Below are 26335 nucleotides of genomic sequence, written 5' to 3'. Positions count from 1 at the left end.
AACTAGTTTCTGGATATTTGCAGATAACATATATTATAAATAATGCAGTGGAAGAAGAACGTTCGGGTTTTTCCTGGTCTTCGGAAAAGTCCTGGAAATACTTTCAGGAGGAGAAGTTTGATAATAATTCTACAACCTTTATCGGAAGACTTGCTCGTGAATTAATTCGAATTACAGATCCCAGGTAAACATATCACACGGCTACTCCATATACTATAATGAAATAATAATTATATATGTACATACAGGACTACTGTCTACATTGAACATTCACTAGCCTGGTACGATCTTAAAGCCCAGACAGAAGTACTAAATTATAAAATCTTCTCAAGGACATTTGAAGCAATCGGTACACCCGGTTTAATAGGGCTAGACAAGCTTATTTCATTTTACATTATTACCGAATTAAACAATATGATATGCTACATAGAAAAGAACATTCGGAATAAAACGTGGTCGTCCACGATTGATCATTTCGGTACAATATTAAATTCTACGGATTCTACTAGAAGTAATAGCATTTTGTAATTTCGTTAATCATAAGTGATAAGTACTTATTTTATTTAATACATATGTTATATTTATAGCTACTTTATCTAAGCTCCATAGTTCGATCACTGCCCAAGTAAGTAAATTTTGTCCACAAATACTTGAATGGGTGTTAAAAGTTGGGCATTATCAACTGCTTAAAAAAAAGATAGCGTACGAATTAAATACCGCTTGCAAATTTGAAGCTAAGCACATGGAAGCAGCGCTTCAAACGTTACACAAGTACGCATGAATAATATTTAAGAGAATGCACGTATACTATTGTACGAATTCCTGTTGGCTTACATTTCTACCAAATTTTTAGAGCCGTTTTATATGAAATTGATAAACAAGGAAATACGAACCATAATGAAGCTGAGAAGAATGAACTGCTACAGGAACTTAGTACCAGATTAGATTGGGCTGGTATAAGTAATCCACAAAACAATGTATACATCAAACCACCAAGCTTAAATGATATTGCACTCATAATGTTTTTAGTTACTGTACCACAGTTATCTAAGATACAATATTGTAAAAATACAGGTAACTTAAACGTCTAACTAGAATTTGTATTTGGATAGTAAGGTACAAAGTGATTAAACATTAAAATAATTTCAGGAACTCTTTTGAGTAAGAAGCCTCAAGATTCTCTTGATGCCGTAGTTTTCGTTATTGGAGTACAAACTGTATTGAGGCAATGTACATTTACGGCGATGACACGCTATGTTAAATATCTTTGTATATACGTTCTTTCTTGTGTTACCTCGGATAGGTATGCGAATTTTTTAATACTTTCATGTAAAAAGATATTAAGTGACATAACATTATTATATTTTACAGCGTAAAAGCGGGGAGCGATGGAGAACCCGAAGGAACTAACGCTTTACATATTTTAGAATTATTTACCAAATATTCTGGCATATCGCGATCGTTTATACTCAAAGAGATTCCTATAGCTATTATGGATCATTTCCAGGCAAAGACTGCTAAATAAAGAATATTTAATGTAAGACAATTTTAATGGCTAATGCTACGTTCGCACTGTATCGAACTAAAAATAAATATTCTATTTTGTACATTTAATCAGATACGTATTTTTTATGCACATGTATCGTGTATTATAAATGTATCAGTTATTGTTGAATAAAAAATAATAAAATTCTATCATTATTACTGAATGTTTACTTTTTAAAAAAAATTACTGCCTATAAACATTATTTATTACCTAAACTGGTAGAAAATCGATATTTATTTTAATTTTCATTTGCCAGACAAGCTTAATTTAAGTTGTTAGATACAAAATTTGTTGAATGAGAGTACAGTAATAAAGTAGACAAGTTCAATTTCTAAGAATAAAAATTAAATTACGATGAATTGCGTGGGAAGGAAATAATAACTCTCACTCCCAGTCTATACATCTGCAGTGGGAATTTCTGTACGCATTGGCGGCTGAACGCTAAATCGCTGCGAGCGGTGGCGGCGGCCTGCGGCGTTTACGAAGCGCCGTTTGTAATATTTAAAATTTTAAAGTATATTAAAACAATGCTTTATACTGCAATGCAAGTGGTATTATAATTCTCTAAATTTACAACTCATTTTCAATTATCTTAGTTCTTATATCTCGTTGAAAATAATGATATAAATAACGTGAACGCGTTCGTCGGCAGAAACGGCCGCTGCTAGAACGCGAAGACGCCGAACGGCCGCTTCCGCTATTTATAACTTCGAAGAAAATAATATTTTATACATTTAAAAGAGCGATTTGCTAACCTTTAGATTGTTTACAGGGGGAATACGTTTTTCTCTTATTATTTTTAAATTACTTTAAACTTTATACCATAGTTTGAATAAATAAATTGTGACAAAAGTTGTGAAGGCACGTAGGCGGCTGGAACATCGTCATCGGCGTCAACGGCGCGCGACAGCTGCAACGGCGATGCTGGCTACAAAAGAGACCGCGATGAATCCCGAGCGCAGTCTTCCTAGATCGAGCATCATTATAAACATCGTCTTTTATTTATAATTTAGATTTTAGTTATAGTTACAAGTGATAACGTCTGAGATAAGAAGAATGTGCAGTAAAAGTGTCTACTTCTTATTTTTATAATATTGTAGCTACAGTTTGTATTCTTTTAGTTTGTAGTAAAATACGTTGTTAGTATTTCTTGTTTTCTGTTATACGCTTAATTTTACCATTACCAATGATTTTACTATTTATATAGAATTCACAACACTTACTTCAGCGTACGTAAAATACATGTATCCTTTTTAAAATCTGTAAAGATATATCCTAATTTTGAAAGGTCAATAGTAAAGACCATTTAATGTTTTTATGTGAAATAGAAATGTCTTTTACGTGAGTACAATTTATATATGTATAGTATAACGGAATCTGTATGTTCTTTTTTGTGGTCCCCCATACGTTAAATTATGAGATGGAATTTAAATTTCATCGTGGGCAAATGAGTAAATACAATTTCGTAAGAAGTTCATCGCAATCGTACATAACGATAGTATAATATATGACACCTATTCCAAATTGGAGGCGAAATTATATACATGTGCGACTGTTATTTGAGTATCTGCACTCTTTTTTTAGTACAAGTATATATATCGTCTCCTTTTCATTTAGCAATAAGTTATTTAATACAAAATATAGTAAAATTAATCATGCAAATGTTTTTCATTAATTTAATAAATGTTTTCATTAAATTAGAGAACAATGCGAGTGAGCATCATCATCATTCTGGCTTTTGCCACTGGAGTTATTGTAGCAACGACTAGAAATCATAACTTCTCTAATTTCGTAAAACATCATGCAAGACCGCGAGTAATTCGCGGCTTCATACCCGAACATATGTCTACAGCATACGGTTTCGGAAAAAGGCAAAGTTCCATGGACGCTTCGAAAGTGGATAAAAATGAACGAATCCTATCAACGCTTTTGCGCTATTTTCCACAAGGGTATATTATACAGTATGATCTAATCAACGAATCTATCGTTGCAAGTAATGCGAAACATTTTTAATTACAGAATCTCCACGGAATGGTTACTTCAACAAATGAAAACTAATCCTGCTTTTGCTTCGAAATTGATACAATTATTACTCGATGGACGCCCTGATTTCGTGCCGATGTCGGAACATTTTAATCCAGAAAGAATAACTTGGCTATATTAGATCATTCATTGTATGTATGATCAAATAATGTACACGAATTCTAGCTATACCTTCTAGTTTAATAAATTTATGTTAATCAACAAGTCTATTGCCAGAGTGTTATTTTCGACCCCGATCTTATCCCTTTCCGAACGTGGCCGATAGATTTATTTGACATTTTTGTTACGGTCTTATATACCTACAATTAGTCAACCATTATAAGAACTAAAATACATAAGCACAAACTGCTCAAGCTGTTGTCCACCCGTATTTCTTCGGTTCTTCTTGAAATTAGGTCGATCAGGTCCATACCCGGAATTCACTCCGAATCCAGTGCTATACATTTTTTCCGCATAGATGGTGTATCATGTCTTCTTGTCGAGTTACATCGGAATAAACGAATGAAACCCACTCCCGCCATTTCCCAGTGACCAGTACTGTGTACTGCAGCCATGTTCCACGGATTGTTGTGATTGTATTTCGTCTGCAGTTTATGGCATTTAATAAATATCTTTTACTTGTTTGTATCTAAAATTAATTGACTCGATTGATGGTGGACCATGCGAGAAAGTTAAAGTGTCGTGGTTCTGTCAGAAACCTAAGCATCATTGATGTTTGGTTTCGCGTATGCATCGCGGACGAAGTAATCATTTCTCGATATAAACGAGTTAAAATAGCATAAATTGGAACGGAGATCTCTTCGTTATACTGTGAGAAATGAACACCCCGACAACCAGAGATGTTCTGCGAAGGGCAGACGGAACACGTAGGAGATCTGCTCGGCAAGCTTTGGCAGCTATTCCTGTCAACAATTCCGCGTCGCCTGGTACGTCTTCATGACAATCTCCATTCCGTTGGCTACCTGTTGCTTTCCGTTTTTAGTTTCAATTCAATTGTTCTAGGGGAGACAGTCTCTGCTACTGAAGTTAATGCAATGGACAATTTTTTAAACAGTCGACATGGTTCTGAATCTTGGAGCCCAGCACCTAGCCCAGATGAGATGGTAATTCAAAAACGTGGACGTCGTCGGAGAACTATAGTTTGGTCTCCTGATCTTGACACTTGTAAAAGAAATAGTCTATTTAGGTATTATATGTTCTTCGCCTGTTTCCTTCTTGTTTTTCAAGTATCCTGATTGAATAACTATGCAGCTGAATTCATTGTAGTTTAAGCGCTAAAGACCGTACTCCAGTAAAGAGTCCATCAAAATCAACTATGGTGCTGAGAAGTACTCCCAGGAAAAGACTTGCTCTTGGTGATACCAATGAGTCTCAGTTCACAACACCGGATAAGAAGAAGAAACCACAGAGTACATCAGATATTAATGAAAAGTATTTCAATGGAAATTTATTAAATGGTTTAAGAGGTCTCAGCCATGATCAGTTAGTACAGATGATTGTGGATTTGGTATCTATGCAAGAAGATGGTCTTCTAAACGGAAACGAAAAAATACGCAATATTTTGTTGAAAAAAATGCCTGTGGCTGATATACAGCCATTGATCGATGCACTGAACAATTTGAAACAAAATATTCGAGTCCTTATCGTGCCATCCAACTTAGAGGAATCGTTAGATGACCATGCTCGTATTCATTTAGACGCGTTTCAGGTGTTACCTTTCTCTTATTTTATTAGTACTTTTTCAACTTCTGCCTTTTTTTAAAATTTTTATTTACTTTAACATTATGATTTCACAGAAAGCTATTGTGGATCAAGCTAAAAGGCTTGTGGAATCACAGCACTGGATATCTGTGATGCATTACGTTTACGCAGCATGGAATATTACAAAACAGTTACACGAGTGGGACAATCAAGTTCTGTGTAATTTGACTCATAAATGTTTTAAAAATTTGACACATTTTTGTTCGCTAGCATTAAAGAAAGGAAACTTTCCTGCTACCGTACTGGATATGTTTGCCGAGAGGTATAGACAGAATATATGCGTGTCATCTGGATTTTACAAGTTGTTAACAATGTTTAATCGATTTGTTCACAGGCTCGAGACAATGGTTGTTGACTTTGAGGATCTAAAAGTTTGTTTACAGTTGATAAACGAAGTTAAAAACAACTAGAATTGAACATTTATTCTATGTCGTTAACTGTCGGGGCCATACATATAAACATTATCTATATAAACATATATATTTTTAATATATGATTAAATTTTAATTGTGATGTAAGGGCTCCGTAAGGAGTTCTAACTGGTACTGTTAAATTATTATATTTTTTTACTCTACCTTTTTATAACTTTCATACAATTATCTAATGAGATTCACATGGACCGGTATTATCATAATTTTAAGAATATTTAAATATTCTAGTGATATTATTATGTTGGATTGTTTAAAATGCTTGATGTTTCTATTTCGAAACTGCGATTAATAATTACGTTTGATAAATGTTGCTTAAAAACATGTTATGTTATCAGTAGAAAGGTAACTCGTATTAAACACGAGTATAGTTAAGATCAAACGTTTGTTATTTATATTTACGATAGATACGCTAAATATTTAAGTGGTTTTATATTCTTCTAATGCCTTTCGTGTGTATTCGGTTAAAAAAATATGTCATAATGACACTTACCTCATTGGTATAATTTTTCTCCTGTATTTTTTCATGACAATAAACGTATAGTATGTATAAAAAGTTGGTTTCTATTAAAAAACAATTTATTCGTCATAATATATCATGCATTCTTACATAATATATCCATTATTACTTTTGAAAGGCACATACTTCATGTAAGAGTGTTTGTGTATTCTGTGTATATGTATACGCGTGTACGTGCGGATGTCAGAAATATCCTGAGAGCAAACTAATATTTCTTTTATGTAGCTATACACATTGTTTAATCTTCATCTTAACAGAACAACGATCGCACTCAGAATTTTTCTGATCGGGCCATTCGGATTTTTCCTAGGCAATAATTAATCAATCGTACAAGTGTTTAGCCAAGTGTTAGGTCGATGAGTTAAGAGATTTTTGCGTTGATGGATACTACTCCATCCGGAGAGTAACGTAATTAAAAAGAAAAGAACGGTAGACGCGACCGTTTTGCAATCATCGAGATTCTTCCGCGAATCTCTAGTGTTCAGGGCAAAAAATATCTTTATTTTTCCCTTGTCAACGTCGTTCAAAGTGCGTACTGGCAAGATTAACACATAATTTCTTAGGAATATTTTCGAAATCCGAATATCGTCAAGATCGGATTTGGAAAAATTCCGCTGGACGAATAAAAACGTAACAATGAGCACAACAAAGATCTGACTTCATCTAAACGAAAACATTTAGGTGAAACAAATTAGAACGCATTTTAAGTACGCTTACATCTGTTCTGCGCAATATGCGTAACATAAAATTTACCCTCTTGGCATTGGAAGGTGAGAGGATCCGTTTAAAAAGTTTCTGTTTCCCAACGAGCCACGGAGTAGAAACGTGCATTTTAAAATTAAGGAAAAAATTGTAATCGCTTCGTTGCTACTTAGAAACAATGAAGAATGCCTCTTAAAAATTAATGGTATAAAAAACTGTCGATTTTTAGTCGACCTCCAAGCTTCAGTCGGGATAGATTCTAAAAAGAAACTTTTTAAGTGATCTTCATCGCACGGCAGTATACTTAAGTGATGAATATTAAACCGAAAACTAGATGGGTTGTCTGGCTAAAAGTGGAATCACGGGCAAAGAGATTTAAAATTCCTTTTTGCGTTTAAGAAAGTCATAAACGATCGTAGCAGACAAAAAGGTACATTAACGTTTCTTTCACTAACTTAAAAAATAATATTATTAAACTTCGCGCGTGTACAAGATATCCTATACGCATCATTCCGAATTAACTGCTATTTAATTACACATCCCGATCTTGATTGTTCGTTACGAAATTCACCCATGATATCCGGGCCTGTTGGCATTAAGTGATCATTTCGCCTTACAAGAAAGAAAAAGAATATAAAAAGAACTATAACGCTCCGTTCACGCTTCGTTCGAATGACAATGGGACGCGATTAAATTAAGATAACGATCCGTAATGCGACGATACAATTATGATACTTAACGAGATAAAGCTGCGAATTGAATACTGTGGTAATGAATCATCGGATATTACAAGTTCGCCGGCCGTGATGCGTCTTAATCCACCTTTGCCGGTTGCACCCTTGGGTATAGCTGAAAGAATCAACGGAATAAACTATAAAATAGATGGAATGTAGGAAACAACAGTCGAGGATAATTCAAGGTTCAATCTTTTTTTTCGTTGCTATTTTTTCATAGTTTCACAGATGTGTCTTCGTGATCCACTTTTTAGTGGATTTTGAGCAACTTACGCCAAGCAAATTCCGAGGTACGTAGCCTTCTTTGTGTCCCAGTTTGCTCCACCACCACTCCCTCTCGTTGTCGTCACCTTTCCGAAGAACTACCAAAGAATCACCATTCTTCAGGGTTAGTTCATCGCTGTGCTGCGCCTCGTAGTCGAATACCGCGTAAACCTGACCATTATTCATTATACCAAGTTTCTCTTGGACACCTGATATAAAACGAGTTCAAATTATTTAATGTAATTCTATACAGATCGAAAAATCCTTATATTAAATTCATACTGACTGTACAAATACTCTGAGCAGCCATCGAAGCCCTCCTCGTCTTCTTCGCACTTTTCTGCTGCAGTTTCGTGGTCGGACAACGTAGTGGCGAATATACAAGCTCCGTGCTCCACGAGAAATTTCACCATCGACAAATTATTGCAACTCGCCGCACAGTGTAATGGAGTCCTTTTATCACCATAAAAAAAATCAAATCAAACACATACTATGGTGTATACATTACACGATTCAAACAATAAACATTGTTCCTTACCATCCGTCGCTGTCTTGAGCATTCACGTCACAACCAAATTCTACTAAGAACTTGACGATCTCCAGATGACCGGCACAAATCGCGTTATGAAGTGCAGTGATTCCTTCGTCGTTTGCTGAACTAGGATTCGCAACCTCTTTAGCAGTCTTCTTCACCAATTCCAGTTCGCCTTCGAGGCTAGCGTCCAAAAGGAGCGCCAGAGGGTCAAAGGAGACCCTCCTGGATAGGTTCGCCTTTCCTGTACTGGACTTCAGGTTCCCCTTCTTTCTCCTCATTACCTCGCTGCCCTTCCCTTCGTTTTCCGTTCTTTCGGAGTCTTTCGTTTTTGCCTTATCCTCGATGTTGATCACGTTTAATGCATCAATGATGTCCGCTTCTTCTAATTTCTCGTTGCTGATCACATCTTCGTTGATGATCTTCTTACAATGATCCGTCGTATCGATGATCTGCGGCTGCTGAGGTTGTTGTTGCTGTTCCGTTTGCATCAGGTCCGCTGGAATTTCGGTCTCCGGAAATAGAAACGCCGGTGGCATTTCAATCCGTCGATTTATCGATACGTGAACATTCGATTTTGCGTAACGGAGTTTCGGCTGTTCAGAGATCGGCGCCTTTTTCAGGGTCAACGGTCTAGCCTTGATGATTTGGTGGTTGCTGAATTGGTTCTCCGTGGGCGATTCCGGTGGTTCCGATGTCGGTATCGGCGGCGCGTCTTCTTCTTTCTCTATTCTGTATAAAATTACACAACAGAAACGTCAGCTGGGGCCTGAGCAGCTTGAGAGTCTCAACTGTCGACGAATAATTGGATTAATCGGGGGAATACGATCGACACGGTTAATCCTTAGAATTACAGGCTTCAAGTTTTGATACAATGTTAGATTTGGAACAAGTGGATCGAAAGGTTTTTGACCTAATAAGAAGCGCGCGTACTGATAACGTTTCAAAGGAAACGATTAGAAAATAGAAATTTCGATCCCGCGCCTCGATCGATCGAAGAGCTCGCGTGTACTAAACTATTGTCTCGGCTACACGGTAGTCGTTCTATTTCGGTGTCTATTATTCGAGATAGGCTTCGATTCACTGGCCAAATCGATCGCGGACTAATTAACATTTATAATTAACCCCGTAATCGGTTTCCTACGTGTCCTCAAAATTGCAGACCGAACTCAGCTTTCCTTCGAGGTATAGCTGACTTAATACGAATTCACATTTAAATTCAAATTAAATTTATAAATTAAAATAAGAAACATAGACATTTCAAATTGCGAATTTAAATACTGAAAGATTAGCAACATACCTTTGATTTATTCCCAAGTTGGTCTTGCAATCACCTATACCATCGCCCGAATTGTCAATCTTCTCGTGGTGGGTCAACCGAGGCGGTGGATTCGGTTTACTCGGTTTTGGGGGTAGCGCCGGTTTCGTCTTGTCCTCAATCATATTCTTCCTCTCGTTCTCGTTCTTCAATCTATCGAACTCGGTATTCTTCGCCAGGATTTCGAATTTCCCATTATGCTCGTGTTTCGCCACGGTATTCTGCTCGAACTTGCTCTGATTGTTCTCAAATTTCACCGGTTCCTGTTGTTTGAATTGCTGTCCCCCGGTCTCGTACTTGTTCGGTGGCTCGTGCTTGAATCCCGTGTTGTGCTCGTACTTGACCGACGGTCTCACCTCGTGTTGATCGTGCTTACCGTACTGCTGAGTATTCTGATTGGGATCGTACTTGGTCCCGTGGACCTGTTCGTGTTTAGTCTGACCGGTTTCGTATTTACCCTGTTCGGGCTTGGACACGTTATCATACTTGATCGTTTGATTGCCGAGTTGTTCGTGTTTGTTCGACTGCTCGTACAGTTTCGTTGGCTGATTGGTTTGTTCGTACTTCCCATGCTGATCGTATTTGGAATGCTGTTCGTACTTCATCTGATGAGGATCGTATTTGAATACCTGATTCGGCTCGTACCTTTGTTGTTCATGTTTAGCCGGCAACACGTGCTCGAATTTCTCTTTCCCCTGCTCGAACTTCATTTTGTCGGATTGCTCGTTACCAGACGTAGGACTGAGCGGTTGGTTGTACCTTTGAACAGAATTACCGTAGCTAGATCCACTAGACGACGTGAGAATGGTGGATGGTGCGTTGGGAGAATTCTGAGCTTGATACACATGAGTGTTCGCTTGAGTGGAGTGTTGAACACTGGGATAGTTATGCCTCGACGTGTACGTCTGGTCTTGGCTGGTAGGAACGGGTTGATTCGACTGTTGTTGATTAGCGTTCTGAGTACTCAGGCTGACAAAATTTTGCGCGTTGCTATGCCCACGTCCGATTAGACTCAACGTCTGCGGCATTACGGGATGGATCTTCGTGGAGGAAGTCTGATAGATCTGAGACTTGACAGAGAAACTCGGAGCCACGCTCGATACCGGTTTCTGATGCATTTGAAGATTCCTATGATTTTGTGTTTGCGTGATGGACACCGTGGTACCAAGATTCGACGCCGAGGAGCCAACATTGTGCTGTTTCTGCTGTACATTTCCGTGCTGCTGCTGAGTTTGGGACTGCTGTTGATGATGGATCCGAAGATTCTGCGATAACCCTTCCGAGCCGAAGTTGTGCGAGCCTAGTAAATTGTTGTTCGTACTATTCGCGTTATTATTATTATTATTGTTATTATTATTGTTGCAAGTCTGCTGCACGTTCACGGGTTGACCAGGCAGGTTCTGATTGTGCTGTTGCTGATTGGTGCCCAATAATTGCGACTGGCCTGGGAACATCAATCCAATCGCGGTTAATTAACACTATGATTCTAGTAAATCAAATTTCAAACGAGCCTACCGAGCTTTTGATTACGTTACACCAATTACAAGTGACAATTACCTTGAATGTGGGATTGAGATTGGCTGTGAGCAATCTGATGTCCGAACTGTTGACCGAAACCTGCTCTTTGTCCTAGCTGCGAAGCACTAGCCGAGTGCTGAATCTTGTTCTTGTTAACATCATCCTCGGCAGCTTTGAAGTTCACCGTGAATTTGGTATTGTACGGCAGTGTCTGGTACTTCGGGTCGTTCTTGTTCAGATTGAAGTCATTGTCGTTTGGTATGTGGGAATACGGCTCGATGGCTGCTATATTTCCGGCTGGTCTCGACTTCCCGCCGGCGTTAAAATCCAGCTTCGACTCCGTGAAACCGGTGTTCGCGTTCGTACGGTTTCCGGAGTCCAATTGTTGGCTCAGTCGCTGGTTCAAGGCTCTTTTACGCTGAAGCCGACCCTGAAGTTGAGCTATCCTCGCGTCTATCGAAGCCATCTCGGCCTGACGTTGCGCCAGAGCTAACCGTTGCTGAGACACCACCTGATTCTGCTGCTCATTCATCTTGTTACGGTACTGTCGATACAGAAAAATATACAAAACTCGTCGCAACTCGAGCACGGAAGCTCGGCTACTTACAAAACTGTTCAATAGAATTTATGCTAATGGAATTGAAGTTCTGGCAGTCTCATTTGCCGGATCACTAGACTAACTGGACTATTTAACTAAGCTGTCTCTGAACTCCATTCTAGTTGAAACATCCTGAGAATACTAGATTAGTCGATTACTACAAATTCGCAAGCCATCGCTAATGGTAAGGTAACTTCGAGACTCAATCCTCTAACAAAAAATTTATTCGAAGTCCGCGATTAAAATGTTTGAACGAACAGTTGAAATTTACTGCAAATAGAAGCTATGAAACGCGAAGTGAAATCCCGAAAGGGAGAAAAAGGGCTCACCATAAGTTCTCTCCTGAGTTTCTCCAGCTCGGCGCTGGCCGGCGTCGACAAGTGTCCGGCTCCGCCGCCGCCTCCGCCTCCGCCTCCAACGCCTCCGGCACCTCCACCTCCGTTTCCGGTCCCGGCAGCGTTCTGCCGGCCCCGCAGCTCCTCGAGTTGTCGCGTCAGCTCCTCGACCTTCGCCACCGCCAGCGAGAGTTCCTTCTCCTTCTCATTGAACAACGCTCTTATGCAGTCCAAGTCCGAGGCTGCGAAAATAGAAAAAAACGTATTTTTCTTTCAAAGTAGCAAGAGTTTAGTTGTCGCTACAAGAGCGAAAAGGGTTGCGAGAAGGTTTTCATTTATAAAACTGTGAAAGTGGATTTGTTGTTGCACTTTTATGTGTACAGAAACGAGATGTATTTATATGACAATAAAAGTAGAAAAAACAGATAGAGACGCCTCTTTCAAAAGGGAAACTATTCTGAAAACTACCCTTCCTCGTATTGGAACAGCATTCTTCCGAGACAATCCAACTTCGAAGATTCTTCTGGCCAACGTTTGAAGTCTAAGCTAGAGACTGATTCAACATATCCTTCCAAAGCGAGAGAGAAGCGTAGCTAAGTGAAACGGTCGTTTCACCCGATAGATCTATAGTCGGTGCGAATGGAAAACTTTCTTTTAATTATATATTTTCCTCCTTTGAGCCCGTATTCTCCTCGCTTTAATCTCCGCTGGAACAACGTTATCTTATTCCCTTTCTCACTAACTCGTGGATATTCTTGTCAAAGAGTAAATTATCGGGAACGAGAAACGGATACTCTGTGCTGCAATACATAACAAATATACCTCTTGTCTCTTTTCCACGAGACAGAGAGAGTATTCGATGGGATGGAATTCTCTTTCATTGAAAAAACGAGGAGTCTCCTTTTAGTCGCTCGCGAAAATCACCGGATCGTTCTCATTTTCTCTATTGCTATGGACTCTCCTTCGTTTTTGTTCCGAGTAATGATTCAGCGACTAATGTCCAAACGCGAGCCACAACGTAATGAAAACCGTTGTCGCGTAAGCTATTACTTTAATTGCTTCTTTTCCAACTTTCCAAACGCTAAGCCGATGGTGCTTTCTCATTGCGCGGGAATTACCACGAATAAAAAAGCCGTCTCGACTAAATTATCAGGTTTGATTTGAATCTTTCAATCAGTGAATTAGATCTCTTACTCGTTTAAACTCGATTACAGAATTTTCCAATAGCTGGGTTCTCCGTAAGTGGCAACTGAAATCTTTCACGAAGTTTTGTTGTGAAGCTTGACTATCATTGTGAACAGCGTGAATGATATTGGTAAAGTCAAATAAATCCGAAGACCACATCGATCCTAATCAATCTCCCCGACGAAAGCTTCTCAGTTATCCGGCAGTCGTTTTTTCTATTAAACGAACCGGTTAGAAGCCCTCCATCACTATCGGTCTTCGCGAACGATCGTTCATCGGATCGCAACAAGTCTGTCTCTAGTTTTCCAGCTTGATTCGCTGGAAAACGTCGCGAGCGGAACCACTCGACCGTGCGTCGGCTGTCTCCTCCTAGCTTCCAGCGTCGTGGAAGGAACCACCTCGATAGCTCGCGAACACGGCACGTAGTTGCTCGCGGGAACATCTCGAATAAGGATCCTGATGTATCCGACGCGACGCTGCGTCTCGCGTGGCGAACGTGATTCGACTGCTCCGTCTCTAGTTTCGTTTATTTGTCTCCGGTGTCTCGTTTCCCTCCGGAAAAGTGACGCTTATTGCGATCCTTCTCGTCGAGAACTTGCTAAGGATGGGTATTTTCAGCGTTTTCGACATGCTATCGTATTTTCGTACCGCGTAATTAGAGTACCTTCAGGGAATTCACGAGGTAGAGAAATTTTTTAACCAAGCTTTGACCTCATCAAAGAACACATCCACGTTTTCTCATTTCCACGATATTCGACTAAAAATGGACTTAAGTCCCGCGACATGATACAACTGCGGTCTTGTTCAAACTTCGCTGGCCTTTCACTGCCTTAGTGCCATTTCCCGCGGGATAGGAGCTACATGAAGAAAAGTAGGCGATGCGCTTGGGAAAAGGAGAAAGAATGCGGGAAAAGAGTTTTGCTGTTGCTCCGCAAAGAAACGATCGGTTTCTGCCAACATTTTATTAGATTAAACTCTTCATTTCCATTTCTTTCTTGCCTTTTCTCGCGACGTCGTCTCGCCAGCCAAATAAACGTTAATTCGAAATAATCGCGAACAGAGACGCGTTACGTGTACAGACGATTTGAAAATGATGTTACCTGAAAATACGGCTAACCCGAATTTATTTGCGGAGGAAAATTTAACCGGTGAAAGTTGTGGCAATTTGCAGCTTTTGGACTGGAGACGGCTGTTGCACCGAAAATTGGAAAATAGGTTGTAACTGAGTGTATGCCGCAACTTTCTAAAGCGAGCTTTGAAAGTTTACTCCTGGAAACACCTGCTTCTCTGATTCGGCTGCTTTGCAAATTCTTAGAGCCCAGCGCTCTTTGACTGTTCTCCTCATAAGATGTTTCCATCTCTTTTTAAGCCGAGGACATCCAACTGACGTTTCTATACTTTTGCGTATAACTTTTGAGTACAACTATCAACAAATGTGTTTTATAGGTCTATTCATATTCCTATGATTAAACTATCGATGCTTGAAGTAAATTCCAATTTAATTTTTGCACAAACACAAAACCTTCACTGATGATATATTTTTCATCGGTCGACCCTGACCTCACATTCTTGATTAGCTTCTGGTGGAATCACCGCAACCACGTGATTATTGCGAAAATCCTTGAAACTCAACAAAAGCATGAGAACCACTACAATGCAAATCCAAACGATTTAAATAATTAAATCTACATAAATTAAATTGATATCGCTGCACGATTGAAGATACGCGCAGCAACGCTGGAAGCTATGGTTTGATGAACGTGCTTCGACAACAGTGCTCCTGTTGACAGATCCCCATTGTTTAATTGTACATGCTAATTAAAATACAGTATTTAATTAAATGTCCTGTTCAACTCGCACACCTCATCAACACGTCTGTATTTTGTCAAGAGTACGTGTCTGTGGTTCAGCGTTAGAAACATCCAAACTAATTGGCTGAAGATTGTGAGATTGAATCAATAGTTATACGAAAATAGTATGCTTTTATCGAAATTACGCTGCGAGTTGCGCGTACCAGATTAAATAGTTCGGTTTTTGTGGTCTGGAATCAAATCCGTGAGCATAATAGATTTCTTTATCAGTTCACTCCATTTCTATTGATCCAATTTTTTCCTGCATTTCCTATCTCGTTTCTTTCATAACATTTCGCATTGCCCATAATTTGAAAGAACATAAATGGATTTACCATCCATTAGCCAGATTGATGATTTAATATTGCCATGTTTTTTATATGTATTTTTCATCGACGATTCTTTTATGCAGACATTGATTGCATCATGGATTAATATAATGCAGAAAAATAATCTGGAATAATTATCCATTAAATATGCAAATGGCAACATGATACTATAGGCATTTGCTGGAAAATTTGTGCACGTATGTTCATCAGGTGGCTAGAATAATTAACTGGTCTCTTCTTCCAACCATATGAGGTCCCTGTTAATTGTTTCTAGTTTGATTTACGTTGGCATTGTGGTTGCGGCGATTATCGATCGCACGAGACGATGTGCACATTATGAAATCGCTGTTCGAGGATCTCGGAGCACGGTAATTGCAAGCACGAAACTGTTTCATCCTGGCGAAGTAGTCGCGAGATTTGTCGATTCTCCGATTTTGAGTCGAGGAAATTTGTGCCCGTCTTATGCAAACTAGCGACGATTTCCCACGACTATCGAGAACGAAAGAGGATTTCCTCGCGAGTTTTCATTGCTGCGAGAATTAAGTACCGACTCACTACGCAATCTTTGAATCATTTTACGGTTTCCCACTCCCAAGCACACATACTTCTAACTGGTGCGGACCCTCGATATTGATTCGTTTAAAAAAAAAAAAAAGTAATGGAAGGTCTGACTAGGATTTCCGACCCGATTGCTTTTCACGCTAAATTTAATCACCGAAGTTTTGTTGCACTCAGGGGAACGTGTTTTTAGGACAATCTCAGACCACACCGTGGACTTTATGCATTCATAAAAAAAAATTGCATTTGTAGAAGATTAAAAAATGCATATAATCTCCAGGGAGACACAAAACATCCAAAGTGAAATATCTATATATTACTACTTTTAAGGATGTATTGGCTTAAGAGACAGAGGAAATTCTATCTACATATAATTTTCTAAATTGATATCATAAAAGCATAAGAGTTCATACTCTAATAATAACGTATCTTACATTCATGGCACGTGATTCGCGGAATGTGTAAAACGAAAGGTTGAATCAAATTGATTACAAAGTCAGTGGGACGAAAAATGAACTGATATCGGTCTTGGAGGGTTAATGTACAAAAGAAGATTGTCAGTGTGATTCGATAAAGTTCAATCAGGCTGGGACTCGGATATATCGGTGGCACGCGTATTTATCAGAAATCCATTTGGTCAGGAGCGAGCGTAGACAGACGGAAAACACGGTGTATCCGCGACCACGGATGCCAGGAGGCGTATCGAATCTCGAAACAACCAGCCAGCGAGAGTTCGCGAGCCGCGCGGTAGGTATAGCCAGAGATATTCGATAATGGAATTCTAGGTCATCGGACAATCGCGCCAAGCGACGATACATCATTCCGTCACCCTCTCGCTTCCCTTCCGGTCAGATTATAGAGTCGGTTCACGGTCTCGTCAAGTTAATTTTAAGCGAATATTCCCTGGCCCGTTCGCGAATCCCAATTTTGCACACGGGATCGATTTACGCGATGAATCGGAAGAGTCTTTAAAGAATGCTCTGAAATCAAATCGTAAATACAGTACGTAGCCTCGAAATGCCCCAACGTTTGTGGTTGCAGTACTTGAATGACGAGCGATTCTAAAAACTCTACCCTCGCAGGATCTGTGTGTCGTCAAGTCCGGTCTCGGTAGTATGTAAAGTATTACGTTTTTTAAAATGGGAACCGAGGAAATACAAATATTTTATTATACGAAAATTTTGAAGAGCGAATATGACCTGGTCGACGGTCAACGTAATTGACACAGTGACTCTTGATCAAATGACTAAACCCAATTCTTCGCTTCGAACCGTCTCCGAGACTTTGTACATGTAAAAAGAATTCACTATTCTAAAGAATGACAGCGATAAAAATTTTATGGGAATTTAACAAATGTAGACAAAGAGTGACTTCGTGAAAGCCCATATGCACGTGACAAGCATGAAAAATTCAGTTTTCTTAGATTTAGAGAAGAGACTTTCTCTTGGGAGACAGGAATTTACGGAGGACGTACGTAAAGGTAAGTCTTGCTTTTTTTAAATCAAAACAAAGCTACTATGAAAAAAACGAGTGAACCGTTTTCCTCCTTCTTTTTGTCGCAGACGCAGCGGGAGATCGACCTCGAGGAGCGGCGTTTTTTCCTTCTTTACCTCGCTCATAAAACTGGAATAAAAGCGGAGCCTTCGAAAAATCGGACTGCACGCCCGTGGGAGAACGTATTCTTCGACACGCGGAAGTTGAACCAAAGGGACTTGGGTGCTCTCACGCGAATACCAAATCTCCTGGCGAAACTCGGCTGCCATCCCCAAAGCGTTCTCGGGAAAGTTTCGCCACCGTGTTCAGGGAACTGAAAATGTTCCAGAGCTACGAAACCGATCACTGTGCCGACACTCGTCGCACGGCAAATCGCTGTTTTACTTTCTGGCAACGAAAACTTCACCGACTTTCGAGAGGAGGCACTTTCTGCTATCATTGGAAAGGGATTCGAACTGCTGTGTGAATGGCAAAAATCTGCTATTTATTCGGCGAGGGAATCCCGTCTGGATCGGAGAAGAACGTTTGAAAAATTTACACTTTGTAACGATTATGTAAAAGCGGAGCCGTGAGATACTCTTCCTCTCCATCGCGTGTCTTACCCGTTCCACCGTTTGCTCGCAGCTTTCATTTCCCGCGGAAACGAGATTTTCCGATCGGCCAGCGCTTACGGAGCGTTTACGCGAGATGTAAGATCGAACGGGGGAATAAAGGAAAGCACGAACTGGTGTTGATGAACCGAAGAATATTCCAATGAAAGTTCGTTCCCTCAATAAAAATTTTTCTTATCTCATAGAATCAAGGCTACGCTTCAAGAACGAAACAAAGTTAGTACATCTACGCGAGTAGAGTTCATACCAAACTTTTGCAGGAGTTCGGAGCCACCCTCCAAGTTTAAACTGCTGTACAAGGAACATTCATGGGAACTACAGTTTTTCTTATCAGAACCATCGTTTCTTATCAAACGCAATCCAAGTCTTTTTCAACAAAACGATTAATCGTTAAAGCAAACAGAAAAATTAGTTCCGCTTCCAACGAAGTTCTGAAACGACCGTCTCGCTGTGCAAACCTTCTCCCAGAACATTTGTACGAGACTTTTCTCGCGAAGAAGAAGAGATCACGTTCTTTCGTAGTTCTATTTGTCCTCAGGAACGAAAGCGAACAACGTTCGTTCGATCATATTCCTGCTACGTCGAAACGAAATTTCGCGATCGGAAGAGGGTCACGGTTGCGTTAACCCAGTTCGTGAAATTTAGCCCGCGTCGCAGACTCGGAAATATCGTTTCCAGTTCTCAGTTCCGATCTTGCAAAACTCACGAGTCCCATTCTTCCCAGATAGATCAAAAAGTTGAAGAAGTCTCATACATAAATAAAGATCAAACGATAAAGAGATTTTCCTCTTACTTTCTTCTCTGGATCTAAAAATGCGATTCGCTCGTTGACCGCGCAATTAAAAGTAGCAACTGATTAAGTGAACATTTATGTTTCCAACTTTCTAAATTCAGAAATGAAACGACTTCGCTTTTAAAACTATGAAATCGTTTGAAACGACATACGGGTTGCAATGATCCTTCGATTCCTCGTTCAGAGTTACGACCTCGGAACAGTCTTGGGAGATTCTCTTATCGTGCACAAAAGAACGTTTAAGAGAAGAGATATACGATAGTTGGGAAGAATTTGGTAAACGAATATAGAGGTTTATACACATTTTGACCTATAACCGAGAGATTTAAGTAGGTACTTGGTAATTCTTGATTCGTCATACATATGTAAGAGCGGTGTTTCCTCCACTTGCGTGGAAATTTCTGTCCGTGTGCTTTCCAATTGGATCAAGGCCTTCGGGATTCCCCTTTTCCGCGTCCGACGTTCTCGTTTTAATAATTTAGGCGAGCTCGTACCATTTATCGACGCGATGAACACTTTTCCCTTTCAAATGTACTTGATTTATTTTTACGATACAACTCGCGGCCACCGGGTCAATTAGAAGTAACGAGGCTCGTAAAGTGATTAGATGAAACCGAGGGATAATGAAAGTTCTCGTCGTACGCGCGCGTACGGCGAGAGGGGTAGGAGGGGGAAGGAAAAAAGTTCCGCAATTTCCAGCAACACGTTCCCATTTCTGATTTCGCGTCAACTCTGCGCTCGAATCGATTCGGCAAAGTTTTACAATTGGATTTCATCTGCTCGGCTTTAGAGATAATGGTGAAACTCGAGAGGAAAAATGTGTCCGGTCCCCGGGAAAAGGTCACCGCGACTCCGAATTATACCGCCGCGAGATCAAAAAGACACTTGCCGCGGAAATTTTCATGGAGAAAGCTACGATCGAATGGAAAGAAAAGAAAGATTGACAATGTTTTAGATCGAACAAATCCAGTTCGTTTCAGAGAAAAAAATTGGTAAAGACATCCTGATTAAAGAGAAGTTAATTACATTTCTTCATATAGGGATCTGCGATACGACATGATTGTTCTAGAAATTATTCCAACTTGTACGTTGCGCATAAAAAGCTGATATGGGTTTGCAGGCTAAATTCTGTTGGAATTATCATTCAGAAATATCTCTGCTAAACGTCTTCTCACTGTAACGAGCACAAAGATAGAGCTTCGCTAGGAACCGACATGAAACTCTTTGTCCGAGTTCCAATTTTGAATATGGAACCTTTCACGCGTAGAAAAGTATACATGTAATATTTGTTACAGAAAGAGATGAAACGTTCTTTGTCTCTGTTAGAAACTCGGATTTCCACGTTCCAAATCGGAGTTCTATAAGATAAGTATTAACGTTGTGTATCCGAGGCGCGTTAACTTGCTCCGTCAGTCTAATCTGTTGGAATCACGACTCGCGTTACGGCGAATGGTGCGTACTAATCTCCTTTGGGATTAAGCCATTAACAGCAGGCCCGTGTCGTTATCAATAGCCAGAGAAGATGGATTACGATACAATTTCGAATTTTAAGACAACATTTCATTCATCATCTAACTGTCCTATCAAATATCAATTTAATCCAACAATGCTACTTAATTTCATTGATGTTTCAATTAACTTTCTATCTTATAGATCAGAAGACGGTCAATCTGTCATTATAAGATTAACTTCTAACTAACTAATTACTAACTAACTAATTAACTTCTAACTAACTTAACTAAATTTGTTGTATTCAGTACTAATTCAAGGTGTGTAAAAAAGTTCGGTCGCTCGTACGATGAAGTGGAAACTATTAAACAAAAAATAGGTAGGTGGAGTTACGATTACGCAGCCACGTCCGTCAGTTCGCGGGATTAATTTCCCGCAAAACTCCAGTCGGCAGACGCGTACCGCATTCGCTGCAAGGATCCGGTAAATTTTTCTATTCCGTGAAAAGGTTGGTCGCGAAAAGACGATTCATTTTCGTCAATTTTTCCTTAAACTCCCCGACGGATATTATTTCGCTTGAAGGCCTTATATTTTTAAAGAACATTTAGCTGGACTCTCCCGTTTAAAAGGACCTCTTGACGTTACTTTATCATTTCTTTTATCCAGATTTTATAATTATTATTCATGATGCTCTTTCTTCCGACACAAATGCTAAAATAAACTTATATACCAAAGTGTCAATAAAAACAGAAGAGATGGTGAGAATGAAAAAACATTCGATCTAGTGCATCAAAATGTACGTGTAGATCATTGAAAATGATCTCAGAGCTTGTAGAATGCCCTTTACTCTCGCAAGGTTTCCTTGTGAGAGACGGAGTCTTTGTCGATGCCAAACAACTCTCGGTTCAAAGAACTTTACCGGATTTATCTCGGAACGAGGTAAATCCGTCGACGACGACACGACGTAACGTCGAGCAAGTTCTGTCATATCGAACGTCGTCGAACCGGTCCAAGGGTCTTTCCGTCCTCGAAACGATCTTCTCCTTCCTTTTCCTCCGTGACCTCCAGAATTCACTCCTAGCGGCATCGACATAGATACCGAGGAAATGAAACCTCGGTGAAATCTCGACGGGCCGAGAAATATTTCGGTGTAAATACGACGTTCAAAGGCGAAGTGCGGCTCGTGGGAGCAACGAAACGCGTCGAAGAACGATTTCGAGGAGGAAAAAGGATGATTCGTGGCGTCGCGTTGCGCCCTGACTTTTGCTACGGTGAATTTATACGGGCCACCTAATTTTGTCCGCGAAACCGTGCACAGGAGAGGGGAAGCGGAAAACTCCCTTTAATTAAACCGGGCTCCGAGTCTCGACCGTTTAATTCGAAGGATCCCTTTTTAAATAAACCATGGCCGGATTTTTACCTGAATTACGACCGTGTCTGTTCCGTTTCGCTCCAATCTTCGCGTGTCATCTCGTTGGGAAGGAATATTTGGAGAGCCGCTTTGATAACGAACGCCAAAAAGTTTGTGCATACACTCGCCGGTCTATACGTTCTATGTGTGCGTATGAGTTTAAAACTTCATTTAGATTTTCTTCGTCAGGACAGATGTACGCCATTAATTGAAGTTTAAATTAATTTGATAAACCATCTAATACTTCGCAACCATGTTTTGGCGTATAGTTTAAACGACAACTGTTTCAGACCAAAATATCTGAGGGTATCTGCTTGCAAAGCGAGTATATGCTCTTCGTAAGTCCATTTCGGATAGCGACGAATATGAAAGCGTACACGATTCTGCTGACTATATTGGATCGGAATAATAATACGAAGTTTCGAACAGGATCCGCGCTCTGTTGCTCGAGAAACTTGCAACAAGTACGACACGACGCTTATGCTCCGAGTGAGTCCAACTTATTCTACCGATGAATTTCCATCGTTTGCATTTCTATGAGTAATCAGTCGCAGAAGACGGTAACCGGAAATGAACAGTGTCGTCCTACAAAGAACAAACTGCACCCCGAAAGCGATAACTGCTCGATCAGACTTTTCGTCGAGCTAATCTGCTCGCGGGTTTGGATAACGAGTCACTGCCAGTTTGCTCGAAGAAGTTGCGATTTGGCGAACATGAGCGAACAAGACAATGGCGGATGACGAGGCTGACGGTTTTAATTGAGAAGGGATAGACGTCCTACCGAGTACCGAATGCGACCGTTCGTAACGAGCGGAGCTTTCTCTCTAAATGCGATCGCGTGATCCCAGGCTCACTCGAAAGCTGAACTCCACTCGAACGTCGAGGTACTTACGCGGATGGTGTTTGGAAGACCACGGGACGGGAGAGGTGTCGCTTTGCTTGTAACGAGGCTAATCGAGCTATTTCTCGTTCAAAAGGGAATGAGATTTGAGGGGCTCACGGTCAGCGATACAAGAGTTTTCAGCACCGAGGATAGACGATGCAAAATTATTCTTTCAACGTAAAAATTAAAAGTCTTAATACTGGAGTCAATCCGAACTCGTAACATTTAAAATTGTTGGGAATCTCGGATTGATTTCGAAGAATGGTCGATGGAGAGAAGAGGTCGCATATACGTGGCCGTAAATCCGGCATCATTCGTGTCCAAAACGGGCAGACGGAGGCTTTCGAGGAAGGGTATGCCCGATACGAATGGGGTCCATTTTGCCCGCGAAATCTTTATTGAATTCGATATTCCACCGTGGCTGGCTCCTTTTACGAGACGTTCGATTCCCCTGAAAATTACGGTAGATCGTCTTCTCGATCGAGAATACGAATCAAACCGTAACGAGCCTCCTCCGTACCGGAGTTGAACGATATTCCTCCCGGCCACCAAAATGAACGCAGAAATTCCCCTTTATTCTTCTTCGTTCGTTCGTGAAGCTATTTATTTGTCCGCTCATTCGCCGTTGCGCTTAAATCGAACTTTCACTGTCGAGTGCAATATGCCTTCGATGCTCCGCGATAGAACTGGATTAACAAAGTTCATCGCCGTTTTAAGGGTGCCCTGTTATAAAACAGGGTTCCTTATGACTGGTACTTAATCAAATGATAGCTCGTTTTCCCTCTCTTTATGTCAAAGCATAAGAGACCCTTTAGAAGGATTGTGATTCGATAAAATGAACCAAGTTTTTCAGGATTTCAGCTTGTTTAAGCTTTTCTAACGAGTATTTGAAACTCATATTGTATGTGCATAGATTCAAAGATACGAGAGATAACAAGAAGATGAGGATGCGATGAGGAGTAAGGGGTGAGATACAGAGAATTGATAATCGACTTACTCAGCGTGGCGTTGTTGGCACGTGACTGGTCGGTCTGCGATCTGAGCAATCGCAGCCGATTCAGCTTGCTTTGTTGTTGGTCCAGCCTATGCCTCAATCTGGCGAGTTTGTCCTGCTGTGCTGGCTCCTGAAACAGTAAACAACGGTCACTGAGTACAGGGATTGAACACAACGGAATAATGCCGCAAACCGCGCCGAGCCTAGAGTGAATACCCGTCGGCTAACAAGCGCGCGATGGTGATCGACGAACAGGGCTGCGGAATATTTCAAGCGGTCATCAAATAAAGAGCTCATTTGTGTTGTCCTGCCGAGTGACTTAGCTAGCCCGTTTACTCTGCTTTCGTTACTAATACAGTTCGCGAGATGCCCGCCAAACTCGGCTTAGGTCAACAAACGCGACGAATTCGGGACTGGTAAATAATTAAACTGCTTCCAGTTTAGACCAAAATATGCCACTATAAAAAGGAGGTTTGTCGTCGATTCACTGAATTTGTATAAGCGTTCCAAAATTAAAATAATTTGAATTAATTTAATGTAGATTCCAATCTAAAAATCTGAAGAATGGAGACGGGTACTATTTTAGAAGTATCTTTTGGTCAGAATCTAGTAATCTCTCGAAAAGCATCTATCCAAATTAGAGGTCATATTGTAGGCTCACAGAGATTTTCTGTACCATGTACATTGTAGCCATTAAAAACTCGCCGAGCTTATGAAGAAAACCGGCCAGGTCTGATATTCACCGCACGGAGGATTCACCGACCGAGAATAAAACTTTCCATCTTCAGGGTATCGAATCTCGTCCTCGTCCTCGTCCCGGAATAGAGCCACGGCGACTGGGATTAAGGCTTTCAGGTCGTACGAAATCCCGGCTGAGTCCTGTCGTCGCTCTACCCTACCTCGTATTAGTTTGAATCGTTCGTGAATCTGCCGCCTTCGTTGCGCGACCGACGACGCGCGTCTCCTCGAGTACGTCACGGGGTTTTACCGGGTCGATTTTATCGAGATGAACGATGCGCTTCTATATTGAAAGCGATGGGAGACAAAATTCTACAGGGAATTATACTTTAGAGTTTCAGAAGTTCCGTGAATCAAAGGTAAAGGGATTTCGAGGTAACTAATTGAGTAAATTACGATAAACTGCTTTACAAATTACAAGAGCTCCCCTGTACATTTTTCAAAGCAATTGTCGACATCCGACGGAGCGCCTGAATTTGTTGTTCAAAGTAAGGAGGAGCGCGCAGGAGATTAGAGCTACGCGACGAGACACGAAGTAGGCGAAGGGCGCGACGTTCTTAATCTTGTTAATATCGCAGAAGAGGAGGCTCGTTATACGCGTGTCGAGTCGAGTGCTAAGCACATCCCGAGACAAGGAAGCGTTCTCTTGCGAGCTGCTCCTCGGGAAAAATACGCGTTACGCAAGAGGATGTAAGAGGGCGACCTGATTAAAATCGCGCGCTAAGCGGATCGAGCTTAATCGGCGATTTTCAAATCGCTCCCATCTCTCTACTCTGAAGCCAGGCGCTGCTTTTTGGCCGCTCGTTACTCGATCGTCTACCGATAAGCTGAAATCCGTGATGCAATTTTACGTTATCGAAATTCGTTCATAAAATTGCACAAAATCTCAAAGGAGGTAATATTGCAGAAAATTACGGGAAGCAGAGTTTTTATATAGAAGTCACCCATATAGAGATGCTTATTCAATCGCACTTGGAATTCATAAAATTGTGAGAACGCTTTCTTTTTAGTACATTAGATATCGTATGCATTTACAGAAAAATTCAACAGAAAATATAAGGATATGTAAAATATTAAAAGCTGCACGCGCATCGCGATGTTCAAATGATTAAGCAAATTTAAATTGATGCCACAAATATTTTATTTTGCATAAAAATCCGCGGTCTACTCATAAGAGTCAAAGGAATCATGCAAGGTAAGCTTGTCATTAATAGCGTGTCGTGTCGCAATATAATTGCCGTATTCCACCTGATCCCTCGCGCTTCCCCATCCATCATGAAACATCCACCATCGGGTTCTCCGTTCAGGGCCAAGGTCATGACAGTCAAGGTCATCCTAACGGTAGACACAAATCGATTGCCTTCGCTTCTTTTTCTCTTCCTTTTATCGTTTTCACGCGTCACATGGAAGACACGCATGCGATTCGACCCGCGCTCCACGAGAAACACCTGACTCTCTGATGCAAAATATTTCTGATTGTTCAAGGAATAGTGGGACCATTACTTGTGTATTTGGGAAATTTATTAAATTACTAGAACTATGAATGGAAAGAGGCAAACGTTGATGTGGGTTTAAAAAAATGAAGAACAAAATGCATACGTGTGTACGAGATAGATAATAATATAAAAAAAAGAGTAATGTATAAAGGGGTTTGAGCAGTAAGGGATGATAATGCATCCGCAGTTTGATCACGAGTACAGTGACTGACAATGCAGGATGGATGTAATAGCTGGTTGCTCTG

At 40.5% G+C, this 26335-nt stretch overlaps 4 protein-coding genes across 18 annotated transcripts in view; 3 read left to right on the top strand and 1 right to left on the bottom strand.

Moving 5' to 3' along the window:
- Strump (WASH complex subunit strump) overlaps window positions 1-1614 on the top strand; it is a 5492-nt gene extending 3878 nt beyond the window's left edge. For 4 of the 5 annotated variants that reach the window (XM_018028396.2, XM_018028398.2, XM_018028397.2 and 1 more), the window contains 6 exons: window positions 24-184; window positions 249-511; window positions 588-771; window positions 854-1074; window positions 1150-1303; window positions 1372-1614. In XM_018028396.2, the coding sequence (XP_017883885.1) occupies window positions 24-184; window positions 249-511; window positions 588-771; window positions 854-1074; window positions 1150-1303; window positions 1372-1525 (1137 nt within the window). In that variant the 3' untranslated portion in view covers window positions 1526-1614. The remainder of the gene's footprint in view (window positions 1-23; window positions 185-248; window positions 512-587; window positions 772-853; window positions 1075-1149; window positions 1304-1371) is intronic. The other variant, XM_026815409.1, reaches the window with a different exon arrangement.
- Window positions 1615-2498: 884 nt separating this feature from the next.
- LOC108627209 (allatotropin) lies at window positions 2499-3794 on the top strand. Of its 5 annotated transcripts, XM_026815407.1 has the most exons (4): window positions 2499-2685; window positions 2754-2790; window positions 3248-3495; window positions 3566-3794. In XM_026815407.1, the coding sequence occupies exons 3-4, from the start codon at window positions 3254-3256 to the stop codon at window positions 3708-3710; spliced, it is 387 nt and encodes a 128-aa protein (XP_026671208.1). In that variant the 5' UTR covers window positions 2499-2685; window positions 2754-2790; window positions 3248-3253; the 3' UTR covers window positions 3711-3794. The 5 variants fall into 5 exon arrangements, with proteins under 5 accessions (XP_026671208.1, XP_017883805.1, XP_026671207.1 ...); XM_018028316.2 differs by having other exon boundaries at window positions 2499-2775; XM_026815406.1 differs by having other exon boundaries at window positions 2499-2790.
- A 332-nt stretch (window positions 3795-4126) lies between these two features.
- Window positions 4127-6243, top strand: LOC108627208 (uncharacterized). Of its 3 annotated transcripts, none has more exons than XM_018028315.2 (5): window positions 4127-4515; window positions 4616-4775; window positions 4856-5297; window positions 5386-5612; window positions 5685-6243. In XM_018028315.2, exons 1-5 carry the CDS (start codon window positions 4407-4409, stop codon window positions 5758-5760), a joined length of 1014 nt encoding a protein of 337 aa, XP_017883804.1. In that variant the 5' UTR covers window positions 4127-4406; the 3' UTR covers window positions 5761-6243. The 3 variants fall into 3 exon arrangements, with proteins under 3 accessions (XP_017883804.1, XP_026671272.1, XP_017883803.1); XM_026815471.1 differs by having other exon boundaries at window positions 4601-4775; XM_018028314.2 differs by having other exon boundaries at window positions 4592-4775.
- Window positions 6244-6339: 96 nt separating this feature from the next.
- Window positions 6340-26335, bottom strand: part of LOC108627249 (Ankyrin-repeat, SH3-domain, and Proline-rich-region containing Protein) — an 83679-nt gene continuing 63683 nt past the window's right edge. For all 5 annotated transcript variants that reach the window (XM_018028417.2, XM_026815468.1, XM_026815469.1 and 2 more), the window contains 8 exons: window positions 23860-23986; window positions 12294-12541; window positions 11406-11910; window positions 9831-11292; window positions 8537-9262; window positions 8285-8451; window positions 8008-8207; window positions 6340-7849 (listed from right to left, as the gene is read on the bottom strand). In XM_018028417.2, coding sequence (XP_017883906.1) covers window positions 7814-7849; window positions 8008-8207; window positions 8285-8451; window positions 8537-9262; window positions 9831-11292; window positions 11406-11910; window positions 12294-12541; window positions 23860-23986 — 3471 coding nt within the window. In that variant the 3' untranslated portion in view covers window positions 6340-7813. The remainder of the gene's footprint in view (window positions 7850-8007; window positions 8208-8284; window positions 8452-8536; window positions 9263-9830; window positions 11293-11405; window positions 11911-12293; window positions 12542-23859; window positions 23987-26335) is intronic.

This window comes from Ceratina calcarata, unplaced genomic scaffold (genome assembly GCF_001652005.2).
Source record: "Ceratina calcarata isolate Rehan_Ccalc_2016 unplaced genomic scaffold, ASM165200v1 scaffold449.2, whole genome shotgun sequence".
In the NCBI taxonomy this organism is placed as follows: Eukaryota; Metazoa; Arthropoda; class Insecta; order Hymenoptera; family Apidae; genus Ceratina; species Ceratina calcarata.
Note: the sequence above shows the minus strand (reverse complement) of the source record. Positions and strands in the feature narration are given on the sequence as shown.